The 21,734-nt window shown below is 41.2% G+C and overlaps 3 protein-coding genes across 6 annotated transcripts; 1 reads left to right on the top strand and 2 right to left on the bottom strand.

Annotated features, from left to right (window-relative positions):
* Positions 1-1,574: 1,574 nt before the first annotated feature.
* Positions 1,575-3,399, bottom strand: LOC114436268 (cytokine-like protein 1). The gene is made up of 4 exons (XM_028406451.1): positions 3,181-3,399; positions 3,066-3,110; positions 2,479-2,625; positions 1,575-2,381 (listed from the first exon to the last, which is right to left on the bottom strand). The coding sequence occupies exons 1-4, from the start codon at positions 3,325-3,327 to the stop codon at positions 2,280-2,282; spliced, it is 441 nt and encodes a 146-aa protein (XP_028262252.1). The 5' UTR covers positions 3,328-3,399; the 3' UTR covers positions 1,575-2,279.
* A 567-nt stretch (positions 3,400-3,966) lies between these two features.
* LOC114436604 (limbin-like) lies at positions 3,967-14,523 on the bottom strand. Of its 3 annotated transcripts, none has more exons than XM_028406939.1 (23): positions 14,046-14,523; positions 13,753-13,828; positions 13,424-13,596; positions 13,246-13,302; positions 12,957-13,161; positions 12,764-12,864; positions 12,563-12,628; positions 12,326-12,460; positions 12,026-12,165; positions 11,570-11,894; positions 11,244-11,483; positions 10,895-11,070; positions 10,541-10,700; positions 10,245-10,421; positions 9,846-10,156; positions 9,491-9,665; positions 8,478-8,621; positions 8,148-8,375; positions 7,743-7,975; positions 7,568-7,655; positions 7,308-7,483; positions 4,746-4,847; positions 3,967-4,538 (listed from the first exon to the last, which is right to left on the bottom strand). In XM_028406939.1, exons 1-23 carry the CDS (start codon positions 14,271-14,273, stop codon positions 4,142-4,144), a joined length of 4,113 nt encoding a protein of 1,370 aa, XP_028262740.1. In that variant the 5' UTR covers positions 14,274-14,523; the 3' UTR covers positions 3,967-4,141. The 3 variants fall into 3 exon arrangements, with proteins under 3 accessions (XP_028262740.1, XP_028262741.1, XP_028262742.1); XM_028406940.1 differs by having other exon boundaries at positions 12,957-13,143; XM_028406941.1 differs by having other exon boundaries at positions 12,957-13,098.
* A 309-nt stretch (positions 14,524-14,832) lies between these two features.
* evc (EvC ciliary complex subunit 1) lies at positions 14,833-21,096 on the top strand. Of its 2 annotated transcripts, none has more exons than XM_028406139.1 (20): positions 14,833-15,311; positions 15,396-15,509; positions 15,685-15,780; positions 16,119-16,342; positions 16,441-16,525; positions 16,627-16,725; positions 16,845-16,973; positions 17,047-17,208; positions 17,303-17,519; positions 18,132-18,280; positions 18,469-18,567; positions 18,661-18,873; positions 19,028-19,137; positions 19,311-19,512; positions 19,599-19,823; positions 19,904-20,039; positions 20,163-20,265; positions 20,349-20,475; positions 20,576-20,672; positions 20,757-21,096. In XM_028406139.1, exons 1-20 carry the CDS (start codon positions 15,132-15,134, stop codon positions 20,903-20,905), a joined length of 2,916 nt encoding a protein of 971 aa, XP_028261940.1. In that variant the 5' UTR covers positions 14,833-15,131; the 3' UTR covers positions 20,906-21,096. The 2 variants fall into 2 exon arrangements, with proteins under 2 accessions (XP_028261940.1, XP_028261939.1); XM_028406138.1 differs by having other exon boundaries at positions 20,754-21,096.
* Positions 21,097-21,734: the final 638 nt, after the last annotated feature.

Genomic DNA, 21,734 nt, shown 5'->3' with positions numbered 1-21,734 from the left:
CTGAGCTGCGTTCAGGTTCCAGCAGTCTGTTAGCTTTGCTGTAACCTGAAAGTCAACCACAGCCAGATAATATCATTGTGTAAATGTAACAGGCTGCAGGCGTGATGCAGTTACAGCCAGCGCGCACACACATCAGTGAAGCATGCACAAAACTCTGGACAATGCACTGTATTTCCCAGCTAAAGGTGTTTCTGTGAAGACATCTACAAGCAACAATGGCAAACAAGCAGAACGTGTGGCTTCATTGTAAAGGATGTCTCATCTTATCATTTTAAGTTAAGGTTAGCAGGCAGGCCATACAGCTCTGTTGTCACAGCACTAATTTGTCAAATCTGAAGCTGACAACATTTCCTAAGACTCACTGTTAATTTAAGTATAAAACATTTTTCATGCACATATTCACACTGTATTGACGTTAATGAGAACTTATACACTGCTGGGGAGACAGATGTCCTCAGGCTCTATAGCATATGCATCCAACAAAAGGGCTGAGCTTACCTCACAGAGCATGTCTGATGGTGTCTGTAAAAACAAAAATGCAGTAGACTCCAACTCCCAGTTTATGTTACTGTCAGCAAGTACTGGGGCTGAATCACAAGGGTTGTTTTTGGCCAAATGCATCTTCTGTTTCTTCAAGTATGGTTTCTCCAGCATCACTGTAAGTTATTCAACAGGTGATCGTGCAGGCTGGTTGTTGGATGATTTCTTAGCTGGACAGGAAGCTGGAAGTGCTTCTTTCTCTGTTGTTGGAATGAGGGTGGATTGGCTCTCTTCTCCAACTTGTGGTGCAATGTGGTATTACAGTGCTGCAACACAAGAAATTCACGGTACAATAGCTTATACAATGCAGCTCTAACAATAATCAGCAGCCTATTTTATTTTATTTTATAATATTTTACCTTTAAATGCCCATATGGAACAGTATTTATTTGTGTTGTAGCCTCGTCTATAGGCTACACAACTTTCTCTTTTACAAATACATTGATACATTGACAAGATAAAGTAATCTATTTAGCTAAGCAAAGTTCTTCACCTGTAAGATTTAACTTGTGTTTAAAAAAAAATAGTTCACAAAGCACGAGCAGATTTATTGAATGCAGGAATAGATTCAGATCAGCAGAGGGCAGCAGAGGCCATAACTTCAATTGAAGAGCAATACCCGCTTCTAATTCAGCAGCGCTAATCTAACTGTGATCTAAAAGAGAAAAAATAATACAAATAAATGACTAAATTAAATAGTACACTATTAATATTTTCTTTACTCACTGCATAATCAAATTAGCATTGGGACTGTAATTTGTGTAAAAGTTAATCACATTTCAAGACACAACCACCAGACGTTTGACGTTCTTTGGTATTAATTGAGTTGTTTAAGTACAATTCAAACAAATAATTGCGACTCCAACTTGTGTTGGAGGAAAAAAAATAATTATAATCTAAATTACAGACAGGGACACTGTCCTGATTCACTGAGTGGACATGTTCCAGTCTTTTTTTTTTAATAGTGTTTCCCAAAAGCACCTGGCAGACATTGTGGAAATAACTTCAGGCCACAAATCAACCAGCACATAAAAACTGATACATAAAGTAAAGGTTTATTACAAATCTGACATACTTTATACTGATTGTGAGTATATGCACATAATAAAGGTACGTGTTTCTAACACAGCTAGTAATGGCTCTGCTCAAAACCACAAAAACATGACTTCCATTCAGCTTTGGTACAAGCAGCAGCACCTTGATATAAAACTAGAGGGAACATACTGTACACCGAGTTTCTATTTCTTACATAACATTCTCAGCCACCATGTTCAGCTCTTCAGGTGTTTTCAGAATGCTGTATAATGCTCCTTTAAGATGTGTTAGTCAGACTAAAGGTTATGGCAACCCAATATATTTCTCTTAATGACATATGAAGCTTTGATCAGCCCTGCTAAGTAAGCAGCGCCTCACAAGCATCTCTTATTGGTTTATTATTTCAAGGTTTTTCGTCGGCATGGTTGGCATTCAGCAAATTTCCTGTGGAAAGTTATGCACTACTTGCTGGAATGTAACCACACATGTCCACTAACATGAGTCTATAGCTAACCCACAGCCAAACAGGACATGAAACAGCACTGTGTGTCCTACTGAAGCTGTGTGGCATGCCACTGCTGTATCTCACACACTGCAGGCTGAGGGGTTTATTATACATGCTTAACCATTCTACATACTGCTACTGAGGGGGTGTATGTACATTAACAGCCTGAGGTATGTCTGCTGTCTGCCCTGCATGTCGCTCATCTCTCCTCTTGCAGTAGCTGAAGCCTGTCCTCTGCATAATATGGGCTGCTGTGTCCAGTATCAATAGCCTCACAGTCATCTGTGAAAAACACCAAGTCCTGCCAACATAAAAACACAAAAACACGTGATGAGGCAGCCCAAGCTTAAAAACATGAGATAAACACACAGACACACACACAGCAGAAAGCTTCTCACCCGATAACAGATTCTGGTGATGATGGTGTACAGGTTCTGGATTTTACGTTTCAGCAGCACCATTCTGGGTCGCTCTCTGCAGTACGGGTTAGGATGGTTCAACACCACGTAGAGAAAGTCACGGATTTTGGTGGTGATGCATGAGTTCTAGAAAAATTAGAAGTTTACAGTACAGCCATGTGTAGGTCAACAGAAGGTCGTCTCATTTTATCTTTACTTCAGTGAAAATAGCTGCAGCTGTGTAAACACTTTTACAAAGTCTAGCATGAAAGTGAAAATATGGCAACACAATGTCATCAAAGTATATATGGGGGGGGGGTTAGATGAGTAAATGGAGAGGAAAGAAAGAAAACAGACTTTTACTGAGATGTTGGATCATTTAAACCTTTAACCACATGAGATATTTAGAAGGAAACACTGAAGTGTTGCAGCCTGCTTACAGGGCTTGAGTAAATATACTGCTATCAGATTGCATTCATCTAATAAGAACATTCCTGTACTCTCGTTACCTTATTAGGCTCTTGCTGACACGAGAAAACAGTGTGCGTCTCCCTCATTATAGCCATGATGCTTTAAAAAAAACTTACATGCACGTCAATGAAGATCGTGGGAAGAATCTCAGCACACGATTTCTGCAAAAACCAGCAAACATCGTTAGAATACACAGCTGATAGAAACCCTAATAAACGCAGGCTGTCTTACCGTGCGATGATACGTGTGCATTTTATCCAGGAGTGTCATGATTTCTTTGCTCAGGCTGAGCGCTCTGGAGTAGCAGGTCGGAGGCGCGCACTCCGACAGCCACACGCAGCTGGCGACGCACAGGAGAGCGGCGAGTCCCAGCCTCATGTCGGATACCACACTCTGCTGCTCAGGTCCAGCTGCTGGTACAAGCGTTCAAGTATAAAGGGGGGGGGGGGGCTGGCTGCATTTTTAAGGATGGAGTGGTTGGAGGAAAAAAAAACAGTGAGGATGACGTGGAGGCGCAGCGAGGCTCAGGAAAACATTTGGGGTCTGCTCTGTTTTGGAGAACAAATCAGCCAGCTCCAGATTCCACGGATGATTGATCCCACTCTGCTGACAACAGCCAAGCGTTTGCAACACCTAATTCTGTGGCTTGTCAATACTGAAAACTGGAATATTTATGTCAGCTATTAATCAAATGTGGAGGCAGTCATGCAGGCAAATGTAAGGGCGGAGTTTTTGGATGGGGTCAATCGGAGGGTAAACCTATTTAAATACTTCATTTTTGAGCACATTAATTAAACTGTTGCGCAAAAACTGTAATAAAACACAACCACATTTACATTTGTATCTTATAAGCAGGTACTGAAAAGCCTTGAACAAAATAATGACTGGACGAATTCACCTTTTCTTTCTTTTTCTTAGACTATTGTACAGGATTTGGTGGTCACAGGGGTGTGAAAGAATAATAATCCCTGAATACACCCCTTGTAATATGAAGAAAGAAAGAGAAAAGATGATGGAAACACTTCAAGTCAGCTGCCTTTACTTGAAAACAAAGCCAGATGCTACATACACAGATTGTATCTGCTATTTTTGCTACAAAGCAACACTACTGGTTTATCTCAGATTGACTTGTGTTGTTATAAAATATCCTGATTGTAAATAAAAAAGAATATGAAAACATTGTATCATTGTCTCAAGGTAGGTTTGTTGGAGCCACTGAGCTTTTCTTCAGATTGAGGAAATTCCTCTTCTTCTTTCTTTTTTGGACACTGGCACTGTCACATGATTCAGGTGGATCCCGAAACACAAACAGCCGCCCTCCAGCAGCACTGCCTGCAGAGGCTGAGGTCATGTGTTCCTCTGCTGTGCTGTGTAATGCCTCTTCCACTCTTTCCATGACTCCTTCTTTTGCACCGTCACTCTGCTGCTGTTTAACAGACATGGCCGGTTTATAAAGAGGCTGTTGTGCTTTGGTCAAACCGCCCTGCTGTTGTTTCTCCTCAGCAAGAGGCCGTGCAGCATCTTTTGGACGCAGAAGACGAGACCTGGGGAGCAGTTTTTCCATCAGACTTTGCCTCTTCTCGCAGAGCCTGTGAGATTTGGAGGACAAAGGAGCTGTTGTTACCAGGACTGGAGTGTTGCAAGTGCTTACCTCATGTGTGTGGCCACTGCCGGCAAGCCACAAAACTGCTCTGATGAAAGACATATTATACTTCAATTAATGATTTGTCAATAATGTTGGTGAGCGCTGAGCTAACATCAAGTCTTTATATGGCAGCTGGTAGAGAAACACTCACCTCTCTCTTTCTGCAGCGAAGCTTGGCATATTTAGCATATTTTTCTGCACCACATCTTCCCTCACTTTGACAGGTAGAACTCTATTCATGTCCCCAGCACACCTGGTCAGAAAGTTTTTAACATATTATGCTGTTAAATGCAACAGTCTCTAGAAATAATGATCAGTGCTGACTAAAACATGTTTGGTGTCTTGCTTTAGACCTGATATAATAACTGAGAGTTTGTAAGCATTTTATTTAGAGTAAAAGAGATTAAAGCTCTTATCTGTAAGTAGGGTACTGTTTATGTTTTTCATATTTCAGATTGCCTTCTAATTCCAGAATAGCTTCTTTCACAGTGCTGCTGCATGGACAGACAGTCATTTGATGATCCACAATGTCTTGTTTATGTGAGTCTTAAACATCACAGCAGCTATGTATCAAAAATAACACACGTCACTTGACTGCACTGAGAGAACTTCTGCACCCACACACCTATAGAGTTCAGATATTGTTCAGTAAATTATACAATTTGGAGGTAACATACCAGAACAAACTGAGGCCATCCAAAAGTTTACATCAATTTAATGGTGGATTTTAATAGTTTAATAGCTTTCTTTGAAAAGATTTCCCCACTCTCGTCTGCTGAAATATTCAGTGTTTTGACACAAATGAAACTTAAGCTTTTTTTTCAAAATTTCTGAATTAACAAAAAACAACAAAAAAACTAATGTTTGTCAAGAGAAAGGCAGGAATGAGATCTTTAAATGGAAGTTGTTGCTCATCTGTGTTACTTTGTTAACAGTGGGTTTTTATGTTTTATGTAAATACACTCTGACACCTGTTTGTTTGCCTGTTTTGGTGAGGTAAACATAAACACATGATAAATTTAAACAAACATGGCTGCCTCAGAAAAGTAGATAAAGCTACATCACAAGGGTTTCTGTCCCATTCGCCTGAGATTTACTCCTCTGTCAATGTAAGGAGAAATCTGCTCTCCCTGTGGCAGCACAGTAAAACAAAAGAAAAGAGAACAAAGCTCCTCTTATCTTATATGAGATCATGTGAGATGTCTTTTTTTTCTCTAATATTATAATTGTGTGCATGTTTAAGATCATACAGAAGAATTTCTCCTTCGCTTCATGATAAATCCTGAGGTTTTACAAATTGTTAGTGACGTACGAATGTAGTAGTCTAACTGGCTTCAGTTCTTTTCTCTTTTTTCTCTGCTTCAGTTTTCTTCTTCTTTCTTTCAATGTATCATAGATTAAAGGTTTGAACTGACATTTCATTACATTTCCAATGACTGCATAAATAATATCAGATGATATAATCAAACATCTTGATGTAACATCCCAGTCAATAAAATTGACTACTTCCATAAGATCAGCAAACAAAAAGCCGAAACAACAGAGCTAGAGAAGAAAAGAAAAACACATGTCTCACATATTGTTTCAAACTGAGCAGCTTCATTCCCTTGTCCTTCAGCCAGACAGATCAGGTCCAAAGCGACCTCATGCATGAGACATTATTCATCAGTAAAGTAATCCAAACTCAGCAGGGGCCAGACATGAGCGTTCCAGTGTATCAGGAAGAAAGGGAAATTAAATGATGAGTCAAATCATTTATCTCTCCATCTTGGCTCAGGGTAAAGGACCCTTGTGGAGCCGTGTTCAAACAGTACTTGTTATTTAAAGTTTAAGACAACGCTTGGAGGTGGATGTGTTTGAGCCAGCTGCTGTGGAAATGCTGCTTTTATTTAATCAGTGGCTCCACTTAGTGAACTGCTTTGTTAAACCACAGAACTTGAAAATGCGAAACTCCATATCCTTGAGGCAAAACATTTATTCTTTCCCGTTTTGTCCTCAATAGAGAGACAAAAAAAGAAAAGAAAACTAGGAGACTAATGCATGACATAAGATTATTCACATTTTCTGGCAAATTTAAATTTTTCTTTTTTTTCAAATTTAAAATTTGGTATGATTTCACTGAATGAGCTAATCACCTAATTAAAAAGTAAATTAATGATCTGCGTAGTTTTCAGAAGAAGAGCAATGTCACACTCAAAAAAGGTTTTCTGACTACACCTCAAGTATTGCATAAGTGAAGGACTATGAGGCCTGGTGCTTGGCATGTCAAACTGAGTAAATCAAGATTCTTGAGAAGTAATCTCAGCAAAACATGCTGCACTACCTCAAATCTGAGTTTTTTTTTCAAAAGAATTTATAACAAGTGAGGTTAATTCTGTTCAATGTTTTTCTTTCCTCTGTTCATGGAAACTGGGCCATTATAGCTTTGACATTCTTGTATGACAGGAAAAATATAAATACCATAAATACAGATTCGACTGTCTGTCGTCACTCTGGTGACATTAGTCACATTGCAGCTATTCCAGCATAGCATGCCTCACTCCCTGCTGGGAGTGTGAAGAGGGATAAAATCAACTACAGTGAATTACTGAATAATAATAATAAACTGGCTTCAGATAGACAGGTGTTATTGCCTGGGCCATCTTTAACTGTTTTTACACTATAGTCATAGATAGGACATGTAAATGTACCCGTGACCCACACTTGTTCTTACCCCGAGTGCTCCTGCTCTGCAGACGCTGACACAGGGTGCTGTTTGGGGCACAAGGCGTCAGTGATTGACAGGAGTTCACTTTCTGGCAGGGTTGGAAGGAGGAGACGCAAAGCCTCTAGAAGAACCTCTGCAGACACTTGGCTCTGCTTCACCAACTGAGATGCAAACTCCAGATCCTGAAATGAGAAGCAGCAACTTCAATGACAGATTTCATCACAATTTTCTTTGGTTTGTATTAAAAAAGCTGTGTAATATCTGACCTGGTCACAGTTAGCATACAGTCTCCTGAGCTCCATTTGTTCTTTTAAATCTTCAGTGGCTTGATTGTTGGCAGTCATTACTTGAAACCTGAAAACACCAGAGTTCCAACACTACCATTTAATGGTCCGTTTGGGAACACTGCAGGGTTCAGATGACACTGATGTGACAGCCCACCTCTCAGCCATAAGTGTGATGACCTGCTCACACTTGTAGAGTGCCTCCTGGAGGATGCACGTCATTCGGAAATCCAGCTGCAGCTTAAACACATTTTCTTCCTCACTGCCATCCTCTTCCTCATCAGAGCCCTCTTGACGTGTTTCACTTAATTGTACCCTGGACTGAGAAGTCTGCAATCCATTCAACTCGGCCCTTTCCTTCTGAAGTTGTTGCTCTGCTTCCTCTAGCCCCTGTGGCAAGAGTCAAATTAAGTTTAGTGAGAAAGAAAATGTCTCAGAGGAAACATGAAAATGAAAGTTTTCTTCAGTTTAATTGTTATTTTATGCCCCGAAGCATATAAGCAACTCTTCAACCATGAAGAGCTACAACACACGGGTTAACCGTGAGAAAAGCACCACCTACCAAGCAGTGGTGCTGTATACTGTGAGCCATGTCTTGTCTCTCTAAGGTTTTCCTCTCCCTGAGCTGCTGTATGAGCAGGCTGTGCATAGTGAGCAAGGACCTGGAGGTCTCCAAAACTTTGATCCACCTCTCAGCCTTCTGATAGTGGATGGTAGCCATCTGCACTGCCAGGCTATCTGCCTGTGAGCGCAGATCATCCTCTCTCTCCCTCTGCATCTCCTCCAACACCTGCCAAACATGACCTTCAGTCATCATGTGTAACTTCAAAACCACAGATGAAAACCTGATTTATTGTAAACGAAATGAGTAAGACACTATAAGAAGCTTTACCTTGTTCATCACACCACCCTCCATCTCCTTCTCTTTCTCAAACAGCTGAATCCTGTCTTCAAGCTTTTTCTGGAAATGCAGCAGATCAGACGTGTCTGTTTTCTGTCTGGCCTCACCGGTTTTCCCCTTGGATTGTGTATTCGTCTACAAAAAAACGCAGAATCCACAAGGTGGTTAGAAAAGGACTCAAAGCACACTGTTATGATGTGTTAGAAAAGAAACCACTCTGTGGAGCCTTTTATTATTCTATATAACCAAATGCACTCATCGAGCAGCCACACAATTGAGGCTAATAGCAGTGTGGTTTGCACTGGCAGTTACCACCCTACATTTCTTATTCATTTCAGAAAACAATAAAAGCACTATCAGCTTATGTTTTTGTTTAATGTAAACTAGCTCCATCATGAGGAGATTCAGACTAAGACAAAGAGGGAACCAAACAGTATGACAGAATCAAACAATAAATGTTATCAACTGGCATACAGAATTCGGCCTTATTCTGAATATAGGGCACATTCAGGTTATGCATTTCAAATGGAGATTTTTACCACACTTGGCCTCCTGCATGGCCTCCTGCCTGTGTATGACCAGCTCTGAATTGTAACCAACTGGCCAACAGTTTGCAAGGCTGGGGGAATATTTATCCCAAAACAAAAACCCAAAGTTCTGGGCAGAAGGAGAAACCCACACAACTGCTTTTTAAGGTGATGAAAGACTTGGAAATAAATGTTATCTCAACGCCGACTTTCCTTTTTTCTACAGTCAAAGAAGTCCACCTTCAGTCTAAAGGTTTGAAAAGATCCTGCAGGATGTAAACAGTGCTATTAAATAATCTAAAGGGAATATTGTTTTTTTTTAGAAAAAATGAAACATTCAAACTTGAAGCTGAATGAGCTTTTTTTTGTATTATTTTCATTTGTTCCCCTATGAGAGATTAAGAAGGTACATTATTCTACACACTGACTCACAGCATTTAAAGTAACTTAATTTGTAATTTGTGATTCTGTGTTCACCATCTGTTTCTCGCTGTCTTTTCTCCAAGCTGCCAGGGCAGTTTGAAGTTTAGTTCTTGAGACAGCATGGGGCAGCACCAGACAGCGGTCTATCACAGACAGACACTTCTGAAACTCCAGTTTCATCCTCAGCTTGTCATCTTCAGACAGAGTCAGCTGGGATGAACACAAACACCTGTGCCAGAAAGGGAGGAAGAATGACAAATAAACAGAGGTGGATTCCTGTGAGAACTCGCACAGCTGAGATGAAAGTACTGTCAACCTTTGACCTAAAATTCTGAATAATATAAATATTTTTCTATCATCTGTCTTCCACTTCCAGACATAAAATGATTGTTGTTGTTATATCACTGACCTGAAGAAATCCCTGCAGTGGGTCCTGAGCTCTTTCTGCTCCTGCAGCTCCTTCTCCATGACCTCCTGAAGAGCCTCCCTGGTGCAGCTGAGGGTGCGTAAGGCTGCCTTGCCCTGCTGGTGAAGTCTTTCCTGGCCCTGCAAGAGAGTGTTCGCTCCTTGTCCCGAGGGCTGTCCTTGTCCTGACTCTGGTTCCACCTGCAGCAGAGAGCGCTGCACCCCAGACGGCAAGAGTGTTAGCACAGCCTGGGCTGCAGAAGGCTGGATGGCTTTGACATCTGCTACAGCACTCTGGATTACACGCATAGTCACCTAAATAACAGGAATAAGTTAAACACAGTCAAGTTCACTTTACTGCATATCTGTCCATTTTCATATGCTGTGTGTATTGTTGTGGTACCTTGCGGATGTCTGCGGCAGCCTCCTCATCTAGGTTGTTGATAAGCTCTGCTAACTCCAAGCTGTGAGCTGTGAGTAAGTTCTGCCAACAGTGCAGGTGCTGTGTGACCTCTAGTCTTTCTTCCAGGCCCCTGGACATGCTGGACAAATCCTTCTGCCTCTGTCTGTGGACCCTCACCTAGACAGGACAGGGGCCAGAAGTAAATAATCTGGTATGTTAATAAACTGCACCGGTTTTGTCCACAACAGATATACATGGTAGACATTAAACTTAAAAAAAAATAGTAACTTTCTCACCATGTCAGAGATAAGTTCCCTCCTCTTCTTAATCAGTCCACAGCGCATGGCTCTCCTCTCTTGGTTCAGTGCCTCATCCAGTCTCTGTCTCACCATGACCAGTTCTTTCTGAGCCTTCTCCTGAAGCTGGTCAATCTGTTCTGCAGTCACAGTGCTCCCTCTAGTGGACAAGACAACATAATACAAGATTAAAAATAAAATATGGCACACTTGTGATTGCATTAATAAGTGTACTGAAATGCAAGTTTCTGTAAATGTTTGGCACCACTTCATGTTTTAACTTTGGGATGCATTAAGTATGTTCTTGATCATATTTAAAGTCTAGAATTATACTACGCTACAATAAGCACCCACCTCCTGATGTGAGTGAACCAACTGTCCAGGTTGGTGGAGGTGGTGGAGAAGGTATCAGAAATCAAGCTATTAAGGCTGTGGAGGCTGTGCACCAGGAACTTCCTCTGTGCACTGCGTTCAGCTAGCACATAGCGCTGATTAGCAACAACAACATCCAGTACCTCCTCCAACTGATCCTACAAAAAAGCCACAAAATATCATCATTATTTAATTACCACTTATTTAACATGAAATACAAATCTTGCACGTTTTAACCTCAAACTATGAATTAATAATCACTTTTTCCACTTTAACAAAGTTTAAATCTAACCACAAGTCACTGCTTTGAAAATCCGCTTTGATTGCTCACCTGACAAGTAAAGTAATCATGCTGAAGACTTTTGGCTGTGCTCTTTTCCAATTCACCCATCCTTGTGGCCTCCTCCAGTTCCTCTGAGAAGATCTTGTGCAGCTCCACCCGACGCCACTCAATGATCTGCCGCTGGACCTTTGCTGAAGCCTCTTCATGACGTACCAACAGGAGGCGCTGAAGTTGACTCTGGCTCAGCTTGTGCAGCTTCTCCAGAAGGACACTGCACTGAAGGACCTCCTTTAAAATCCCAAAATGGTTATTTCATGAGGTCTTTGCTGATATTTCTAAAATCATTCTGTCTTGTTGACATTATTTATTACTACCTGTTGGTCTGCATGCTGACACAGCACTTCAGCCTGGGCCTTCTCCGCAGCCTCTCTGCAGTGCTCTGTTTCCATTTCCTCCCGAGTCTCCAAGTTACATTGACCAGCCAGGGCAGCCATGCGGGCACCTCGCTCCTCCTTGAGGCGACCTTCCATGCCCAGCAGCTGTCCATGGAGCACACTGAGGAGCCTCTGCTGGGGCTGGGCACTGGCCTGACCCTGTGATCGCAGGCCGCCAAGGAGGGAGGACATCACATCCTTATAAATCTGAATCCGGGTGGCTTCCAGGTTATTGGTGGCATGCAGCAGTGTAGACACTTCAAGGCTTATAGGGATAAAATACATAGTAACAATAGAGAAGGAAGAAAAATAATGACAGTGCCTCAATATTTTACAATAAAGTGATAAATAAAGAAACAATTAAATGTGCAGTTTCCTCTGATTTGGTCCACCCACTTTTCCAAAGCCTGGTACATATTCTGGGGATCCTCCAGCACCATGATGTCCACCATCTTGTCTTCAAATGTTGCCTCGTCTTTGACTGTCTCACTCAAGTTGCATTCTGCATACTCAGGGTCTGACTCACCTCTGTTTCTCTGAAGTAAGAAAGCAGTTAAACAAGGACAACTAAGTTAATTAACAGAAACTATTGTTAATATTGTCATACAGTGTAAAATAAAATGCAAAACCGAAACAAAAAAATTATTATAAGGATTAAGTGGAACAGATTGCATAGAATTTTAAAATGTGTAATACCCTTGGCTGTAGAAGTCTTAGTCTACCTCTCAGACCAATCAGGTTCATGGCCAGAAACCCCAGCAAAAGCAGCACCACGGTGACAAAGAGTCCAGTAACAAATCCAGCAAAATGGGCTCCGTGGTTAGGATAGATCTAAAATAGTGAACAAATATGTCAATTTTACATTATAGCAGTTTTAAAAACCTGGCAAATCACAAACAAAAATATGATGCTTAATTGCTCACAACAACTCACCCTATCAGTGGAATTCACCCTCAGTGTCAGATTAGCTGTCAATGGACCAAACATACTGACATCATTCTGTAGAAAAAAAACACTCCGAGTGAGGTGACAGGAAAGGTTCTTAACATACTGCAGATATTGACAATGAATAAAAGAGTAAACATTTTAAGTTTAAAAATCCTTGGTTAAGAAGCTTGACTTTTAGAAAATTACCTGTGAGGCATTTGAGAAGGTGAGAAAAGCTGGAAGGTCAAGGACTTCACTCTTATGGCTCCTTATGTGGGCAGTATAATTGACAACAATTTGGGACCCAGCTAAAGAAGTGAAATAAATGTTAGCAACTGAGAGAACAGCATTAGAAAATGTAACGCTTGGGGTAAAAATGATCACTGAACATTCTGGTTACCTGACAGTGAATCTATGGCGAAGGTCTGGAAGCCTCTTTCCACCACCCTGCCTTCAGTTTTTAGAGGTACTATTCCAGTAATAGAGTCCCGGATAGCCACCTGAGACAGGTTGGTGCCACCCACAGGGCCCATGTTGTGAATCTGCAGGAAGAAAGTCAGCTGGGGTGGATCTGTGTCGAGCTTCACCTGAGTGAGAAGGAAACTCTTTACAGATTGGTCTATCAAGCAAAATGGAAGGAACATGAACAGATACCATGGGCCCGAATTCTACAAAGTTTGTTGAAGTACCTGTGCACACTTGTGAAATTTCACTCCAAATGCAGATGAGGGCACCACACTCTGGACCTACAGAATCATTCAAAACATTATATAAACCATGACTTCCCTTAAAATATCAGTTACTGGAATTGATCAAAAAGCCATTCAAAGGGTCAATTTAAAGTTTAGTAACTTTGCTGAGGTTCACCTGAGGCAGGGAGTGTCCCGGGGTGGATCTAGTAAGTGTGCTTCTGCTGTTCCTGAGGTGCAGGATGTTTGACATTGAAGCGTACAATGAGTGTCCCCATGGACCAGCAGGAGCTGAAGAAGAGACAGGACCACCTCCAAAAAACACAGTGGACCCAGTGAAGTTCGTTGTACCTGACAAGTAGATATAGAAAGTTCACAGAGCACAGCCTGAAGTTATTACAAAACTTTAGATTAACTGTATATCCAGATATTGTTTTCCTATTTAAAGTTTAAAAACTGAGCGTAGATGTTACAGAGATGAGTGAGCTATTGACTAAAAACACAAACCATCCATCCTGACGGCAGTCCAGTCTGTGGATTTCCCACCTGGGTCATGTTGTTTTGCATACACAGTGGGGATGTTCTGACAATGAAACAGGCATACACAATAAATTGCTGAATACTACACATTTATACACACATACACAGTTAAAGCCTGTTTGTTTACTTTAAAAGTTTCTCTACACGTAAACTTGGGTCCTCTTAAAATAAAAAAAAACTATTGTTTTTACAAATCACAGAATCAAGATCCCAATTTCCCTCCAATTCACACGGCGTTAAAAAAGATTTTGATAACTCACCATACTTTTCTCTGAGAAAGGAGGTGGTAGTGTGTACCATGATGTGTCCACAGAGGTACCGTTATGACAAAGCTGAAGTCCAGCCCTGCCTCCCCACGTACCGGTACGTCGTGCTACATTGTGACAGCAGGAGGAAAATAACGGAGCCAGAAACAAACACCAAACTTGTATGTTTAGCAAAAGCGACCATATCGTTGCCCTCCTCACGATCAAGTCCACCCGAAGCATTCGTAACTCGGTGTGCTACCACAGAGAGCCGCTAGCTAACTGGCCGCTGCATTGTTTCTGCGTGGTGACACTTAAAAATCGGAGATAAAAACATTTCCATAAGAAAAACGTCAATCGTAACCGCGTCCATGGAGGACTGAAACATGTGTCTTGAAAACTTAAAGTATGAAACTTTGAGCGCCTGAATCATCAACATACAACACAAGAGTCATCGTATCCGTCGCAGTACAACTTCGGAAAACATCGCCAAAACTTTGGAAGAACGAGCAACTCCTCATTGAGTCAAAACAAACAAAGTACACTATGCAGCTTCCGGTTATTCCTTTCAAATTAAAAGAACAGGGGGCGCCCCTATAGTGGTTACGTGCATGAAATATGTACATACGTCAAAAGGATATATGTTTTGATCATATGTTCTGTTTCTATTTGTGAAATTAACGCTAAAGAGCAACCCCTGTAGTTTTTTTTAAACGGAAATGATTTATTCTACTTAAATGCCGAAAATACCTCATCTGTTTCCGGGCTAGCAAGTTAGCTTTACTATCTGCCCGCAGCTCAATCCTCCTCCAAAATCACGGCCCACCCACCCTAAAATATGCACCGAGTTTGTCTTTGGAAGGAAAGTTCTTACTAGAAGAAGTTGATAAAAGTTGTAGTTTGTAAAGGCATCGACACGTGGACAAGGAAAGGTTAAAACATTTAATGTATGTGGACCAAAAAACTTAATCTTAAAGAACTATCAGTCCGAGAATATGGGTTGAGGATAGTGGCGTCCGCTGTTGCCGACAGCTGGAGGGCTAGCTTACAAAACGCTTACAACACGTTTATATTTTTTGTAAGTTTTGGAGTTACTGAAAAATGACAGCGCGGGAAGTGGAAGCGGAATGTGGCACCGATGTTTTGGTCAGTTTCGTCGAGTCGCTACATGTATACACAGGACTGCTAACAGTGGCTACAGTGTGTGGAGGACTGACGGGGATATTGGCGGCTGCTCTCTTATATGTCTTCTGCCTGAAGCCTTTGTTGTTGACGAGACAAGTAAGCACCTCTTTCTCTCTGTCCATTCCTGTCTCTTTCCTTTCACTGATCATAATCACTGGATTTTCGTGTATTTCATACCAGGGTTACAATGCAAGGAAGCTGCTTGAACCTGATGATGGAGAGGTGGACAACAACCAAAGTGACTGTGTCAGCAACAGCAGGAAGGAGGCTGCAAGTGGCACCACTAATGACAAAGTATTACTCCCACACCAGACTCTTTGTGAAAGCTTATTACTCTGGCACAGGTGAATTAGTTCAGTGCCAGTGTCAGATAAATTAAAATGCCTTATTGAAAATAAAGAGTAACACATGGTTAATATTAATATGCACATGTTCGGCTACTAATTAACTGTAAACTAACTGTTTACAGATTAACCAGCAGAAGAGGCAGCCACCCATTAACAGTGATGTGGCAGCATTTGCATCCAGAGCAAAGGTGGTTTACCCCATCAACCAAAAATACAGAGTAAGTCCACAATCTTACAGCAGTAGGGCTGAAATATATATGCATGACTCAACAACCAATTTCAAATCAATCAACTGAATTACCATGAATTTTGACCAAGTCTCAGATATATGTATGTATATTTTAATATTATTTACAAATGATGTTGCGTGGCATATGTTTTGCTACTATTATACATGGAGACAGAAGAAAGTTGGGAAAAACCTATCCATAATACAGTTCAGTTATCGGATAAATATATTTCTTACAATCTATCAAGCATTTTAATGATAAAATGCTAACACTGTGACATCTGACCTCTAATTGCAGTTTTCTGTCTTCTTACTCGTACCCGTCAGCCTTTAGCAGATGGAGCATCCAACCCGTCCCTACATGAGCACTCAAGGTTGCCAGCAGTTCCTAATGAGGAGTCATCCTCCTCCATAGATGACGAGTCTCTGAGCCAAGAGCAGGACAACGATGACAGCAGTCAGTTTATCTCTTCTTCACTGGTCCCTAAGAGCCTACAGAACCAGAGCTTTAACAGGGTCTCTCACTACCCACACACACTGACACGGACAGGGTAAGAGCCTAGGTTGTTTTAGTAAGAACCACACAAACTTCCAATAATTCTGCACAGACCAAAGCTTTCTGGAAGTCAAATTTGTGTTATCTCTGCAGTTTTAAAGGTAGGATCAGCCTTTACTGTTTGGCTCTACAGGACTTACAACATCATTGCTGTCAACTTCAGGAAGAAAAATATCTGGTGAGAGTGTAAAATGTATATATGTGTATATATGTAGCATATTTCTTAAATGTTCTTAAAAGATGCTCTTAACTATTTTTTTATTTTCATTTTAACTCTAGATTTTTCTACAAATGTTAAAAATCATATTCAGCAAACGGTTTCCGAAAGACAAAAACGATGCAGATTGTGCCAAGAATATTCTTCAGAGGCAAGAAAAGGTACCAGTCAGATGTCTGCTACTCACAGATGGCATTTGTGCTTACATACATGCTACAGAATACATTGCTTCTGAGTCTTGATTTTCTTGTACACAGAAACATGTAATTTGTCATTTAAGGAGCTGAATGAATTGAGGAAACAATTTCTAACAAGCCAACCCATTAGTGAGAAGAGTCATGATGCTCTCTGTACGCTAGAAGAGATTGAGAGAGCTCAGAAAGATTTCCTTGAACATGGCCTTCAAACCGTAAGGAGAAAACTATCTATTGATCAATCATTCTAACACATCTGTTTAAACTAATGTCTATATCTCCTTATAGGCCAAAGGTTTCAGCAAGCAGGTGGAGGATTTGTGCCAACATCTACTGAAGAAGAGGAGTATTTTCCCTCCAGATGAAGCACAGAATGTGATTCTGTCTCTCATTCAGACACTTCTGTTAGTAGAAAACCACTTGATGAAGGTACAAGAAGCTGATCTACAGGTAAAGCAACACTAATTTTGATCCCTATCACACGTGCCATCATTGGAGGACCTTCTGGCACTGAATATGTATATGAATGTTTTTCATTCATTAGAGGATACAGCACAAGCTGCAGTGGTGGGAGGAGTTGACAGGGCTTCTACAATCCCAGCCTGCCCTGCTAAGGCAGGAAGTGATGCTGAGGCAGGGCTTGATTGCCACAGCACTGGAACAGCTGACCAGTGATGACATCTTGACATTTAACCACATGGAAAAGATACTTTCAGAGATGCAGGCTGCTCTGAATGAAGGTCTTCAACAGTGCACTGAGGGTAAGATGTATAAACCTGGAAAGATTCCAGTTAAAGTAATGACGTACCAAAGAAACAATAGATAGGGAACATGTTATAGTTAGCACTTACCTAAAGGTAGACTATTGTAAAAGAAGAAAAAACAAATATGGGCCAAAGAGTCTTTCTTGACACTCATTAGATTTTAGTGTCAAATAGCAATGAATAACATCTAGCCTAGTTTTCAAACTTAAATGACGTACTCTCTCAAAATAGACATTTTCTGGGAATCCTCTTTAGCTCCTTAAATAAGGTCAGGTTCTTTCAGGACACCACACAATATCAGGCCTATAAGTACATCCCTGATTCTTGTGAAGCCCAATTCAGCATAAGACATTGTTGCTGTAAGTTAGGACATTTTTAGTCTTGTTTTACTTTTCCTTTGTGCCTACATGAACCTTAGAACAATATTTGAGAAGCTCCATAAAGCCAATAGAGCTGTGGTGCCACAACATGATTTTGTTTTGAAGTGTATGGTTAAAGATAATCGTTTAGGAAAGAAATTATATTATAATGCTAGCTTTACAATTTGCAATTAATTTGGTAATACACAACTAATAAGGTATATCTTAACATTTACCTTTTATGTTGCAGAGTGCACAAGGAAGATAAATGAGCTGGTAAATGAGAAGTGCAGCAAAAAGGAGTCCAAAAGGAAAAAACTTGAGCAGAGCCAGGCCAAAGAGAAGAGCCGTGTCCTGGAACTGAGACAGAGTCAGGGTGACCTACAGGAGCTCACCAAGGTCAGAATGTTTTACCTCGTCTGCTTCAATATGTGGATCAGGGATTACTATTATGTAATAAATAGGCCAAGTCACTGGCCGTAGATGCCTGCAACTAATTAATCTGGAAACAGTCTTTTCCCGAGTCTCTTCAGTATTTTCTGCTTTAGTAATAATGGTTATGTAGTTACAGATTTGTTTTCTCTCAGGTGTACCAGGAGTTACTGATGAAACATAAGGAGCAGATTTCTGATTTGGAGCTGCAGCAGGACAACAGGATAGCTGAAGGTCTCATTGACCTTTGGAAGGTAAAACAAATTGAATAGAATTGAATTTAAATAGTGTATTTGTGCACTGTCCCCTCCTCTGTTCTTACAGCATGTGAAATCCTGTCTCTCCAGAAACTCCGCACTTCTTGGTCAAAGAGGTTTGGGGTGCTAGCCAGGGACGTCTTTTTGAGCTCTGTTCCTGCCCAAACAAAGCTCTCGGCCGAACACTGTGAAAAGCTGTGGATAGATATAGAGCAGAAGCTGGCCGTTCAACTGGAGGAAGCTGAGTGCACTACCAGGCAGGAGCTAGAGGACATCAGAGCTGAGCTGGATAAAGATGGACAGGTAGACACCATGTGCTGTATCAGATCTATTCTGTTAACTTCAATGCTGTTTGGTTTAAAAATAACTTACAACTAAATCTAATTAAATAAAATATAAAATATGTGTGGGAGCTAAATGTTTTTAATTGTTCATAAGTGAGGCTATTTTCCTGTAGATATGGAGTGAAAGGATTGCTCTGGCGCAGGCCTGTTTGAAACATCTGAGTGAGCAACAGATGAAGATCCTCCGAGCTATGGTGGCCAGGCAGAGCTACACACTGAACAGGTGATATTGTTATGGCATAGACACACTATACTGTAAATAACAACTTTGCACTAACAACAAATTTCCAACAGTCTTAAGTCTTCTGTCGTAGCCAATATGCTTTCAGTCTTGATGTACCGTACATCAGTTTTTATGAGATAATAGAACATTTTGGAATACTGTCTTTGTCACAGTCAAAGCGGGAGGCTGATAGAGAAGAAACATCAGCACCTTTTGGTGGCAGTGCAGAGGCACTTTGTAGTTAGGCACTTCTGTCTGCACGTGCTGAAGGAGATGAGGCTGTCCAAGCTGAAGGCGCTGTCACAGACTGATTTCAGAGCTCTCCTCGTGGAAGATCCCAGTAAAAGCCAGCCCTGTCTTAATTCAACTCTCAAGGTGGGAAAAATCTGCATGTGTAAATACTGTATTTCCTGAGGATTCACACCATGCTTAACATTTTTATTGTCTCCTAACAATCACAGAATAGCAGCGCCAGCCTCGCAGAGAGACAGCTGGGCCCAGAGAGTCAGCTGCTGGGAAACAGCTTCCAGCAAGAATTCCTGTCTGAACTGGAAACGGGAACAGAGATTCTTCAAAATCATGCACAGCTGGTGTTAGGAAACTCCCTCAGCCACTCCATCCAACAGATGATGGAGACCCCGCCAACAGACTCACAGACTTTGCCTAAACAGGACGATAGCTTGAAGGTTGGTTTTCAGTTAACAGTGTTTACTTAAGAGCATCATTTTATTACTTTGATTTCTAAGAAAATTGCACTTTCCATTAGCACCACCTCACAGAAGCTGCCTCAGAGAGTGTTTATCTGACCAAAGACTCTCTGACAACTCTGGTCAAAAGCTACTATTCTAACTTAAAGGACGTTACTAAAACACTGCAGCACGGTCAGCCAGTCAAAAACCAAGGTGAGGTAACACAAAGGCACCTTTACATATTTCCACTTTGCATGTTTTGTAATAAGTAAAAGAGGTAATCAGTTGTGAGTCAGAGCAATGCCTTTGTTAACTTTTGTGTATTTCTTCTTTCAGAGATGAAGGAGAAGCCAGACAGCAGCAGTCAGCTAAACAGAGCCCTGCTTAGGGAGCTAGTTAACTGGGGCAAGAAACCTGCTTCTGCTGAGTTTCAACAGAGGTAGAGTAACGCTGGCTGTGCTGGTTTTATTGGGGGTGTCTCTTATTTGAGCATAACTTGGAGTTTGCTTTGTTATGTTTTAGAGTTGAACTTTATAAAAGAAAGGTGTTGGAGCAGTGTGAGTTGGATCAGGAGATGATATATGAGGAGCTGGGGCAGAAGAAAGTAGCCCAAGATCAAATCATGGAAAGGATGAAAGCACAGTTACTGGTAATTATGATTCCTGTACATTGTACCTGTAATGATAGGTATATGGAAATGTTTACAGGCTTTCAGTGTTTTTTATGTTAGCACTGTATTATTTTAATAGGAGGCAGAAGAACACTTTATAACTGAGCTGGCAGCTTTGGCCCGGATTTCAGTCCACAGTCCAGATCCAGAAGTCAGCGGTGAAGAAGACAACAAGGGTTAGAATTAACCCATGAGAATAAAAAAATGTGTATATTCCTCTGTAGTGTTTCCATTCTTTATACTGTGTTGTATCTCAGCAGGTGATCACAGCAACACAATGATGGACCTACTGGCCCTGAACCCAGCATTAGATCCAGCTCTGAATCCTTCACTGACTCCAAGTTTTGTCACACCAGTGGTGAAAACAAAACCAAAGAAGAGAAGGGACCGAGAGTCGAATATTACCTGAAAAGTAATAGCATGTTATTATAGTTTGTGCCATAAAGTGCCACTACTTCTTTACTTAAACCAGTGTTGTTATATTAGAATTGTAGAGTTATGAAATGGACACTCCAGTTAAATGTTTCTTGTCTATATTTTTTAAATGCATCATGAAATTTCTCTGAAAAATAACAAAGCTGATAAAAACTTTTAAATGTGTCAGCCTTTATTCTTTGTTTTCACCTGACCATTACTGCTGCCACCCAAAAGGCCTGACAGTAATGCATTACTGCCTGTATCCCTACACCCACACTGCTTTTCATACTGCATCGATCCCAGAGTACATGGGATGATGGATGCCGTCCTCACTGAGCAGTGGATGAATTAGAGATGTCCACTCTGATTGTAGCAGAGTGCTACTACCCAGCGCTGAAAGCCTTGCCCTTCTCTCACTCTAATGGGGTTTTAAGTACAGTCCTTTATGGATGATAATGCAGAGTAACGGTGAAACGTCTGGCAGACAGTACTGTGTGTGCAGCAATCTAACAAGCTTCGACCTGATGGTTTACTCCACATTTTATGAGTGTCAATTAGCGAACATCAATTTTTAATCCGCCCTTTATTTGCATGCTCCACTTGCGCACATTACCAATTATTGCTGTGGCACCCTTCAGAAAATACGCTCCTGGTCCAGACGCAGTCGTACACACCGGGGGAGAGCCCTGCCAGCAGCCTGTCTCCTCTCCAATGTATCAATTAGATATGTGGGTGTACAGCTCATTTTGCAAGTGTTGCCGCTGATCTGTGGTGAGGGGAAACCGTTTGGATGTATTTCGAGGTCCCTGAGGGGACTGCAG

The sequence above is a fragment of the Parambassis ranga genome, chromosome 5, assembly GCF_900634625.1.
Source record: "Parambassis ranga chromosome 5, fParRan2.1, whole genome shotgun sequence".
NCBI classification, from domain to species: domain Eukaryota; kingdom Metazoa; phylum Chordata; class Actinopteri; family Ambassidae; genus Parambassis; species Parambassis ranga.
This window is presented reverse-complemented; position numbering and strand designations above follow the sequence as displayed.

What these genes read in the sequence shown, in the direction of transcription:
- LOC114436268 (XM_028406451.1), bottom strand. Translation starts at nt 3,327, where the DNA reads ATGAGGCTGGGACTCGCCGCTCTCCTGTGCGTCGCCAGCTGCGTGTGG. An exon ending in TGCACACGTATCATCGCACG is followed by an intron (nt 3,111 to 3,180) that starts GTAAGACAGCCT and finishes TGGTTTTTGCAG; the next exon opens with AAATCGTGTGCTGAGATTCT. An exon ending in CGATCTTCATTGACGTGCAT is followed by an intron (nt 2,626 to 3,065) that starts GTAAGTTTTTTT and finishes TAATTTTTCTAG; the next exon opens with AACTCATGCATCACCACCAA.
- LOC114436604 (XM_028406939.1), bottom strand. Translation starts at nt 14,273, where the DNA reads ATGCTTCGGGTGGACTTGATCGTGAGGAGGGCAACGATATGGTCGCTT. An exon ending in GACTGCCGTCAGGATGGATG is followed by an intron (nt 13,597 to 13,752) that starts GTTTGTGTTTTT and finishes TCTACTTGTCAG; the next exon opens with GTACAACGAACTTCACTGGG. An exon ending in AATTTCACAAGTGTGCACAG is followed by an intron (nt 13,162 to 13,245) that starts GTACTTCAACAA and finishes CAATCTGTAAAG; the next exon opens with AGTTTCCTTCTCACTCAGGT.
- evc (XM_028406138.1), top strand. Translation starts at nt 15,132, where the DNA reads ATGACAGCGCGGGAAGTGGAAGCGGAATGTGGCACCGATGTTTTGGTC. An exon ending in TCTGCTGAGTTTCAACAGAG is followed by an intron (nt 20,266 to 20,348) that starts GTAGAGTAACGC and finishes GTTATGTTTTAG; the next exon opens with AGTTGAACTTTATAAAAGAA. An exon ending in CGGTGAAGAAGACAACAAGG is followed by an intron (nt 20,673 to 20,753) that starts GTTAGAATTAAC and finishes GTTGTATCTCAG; the next exon opens with CAGGTGATCACAGCAACACA.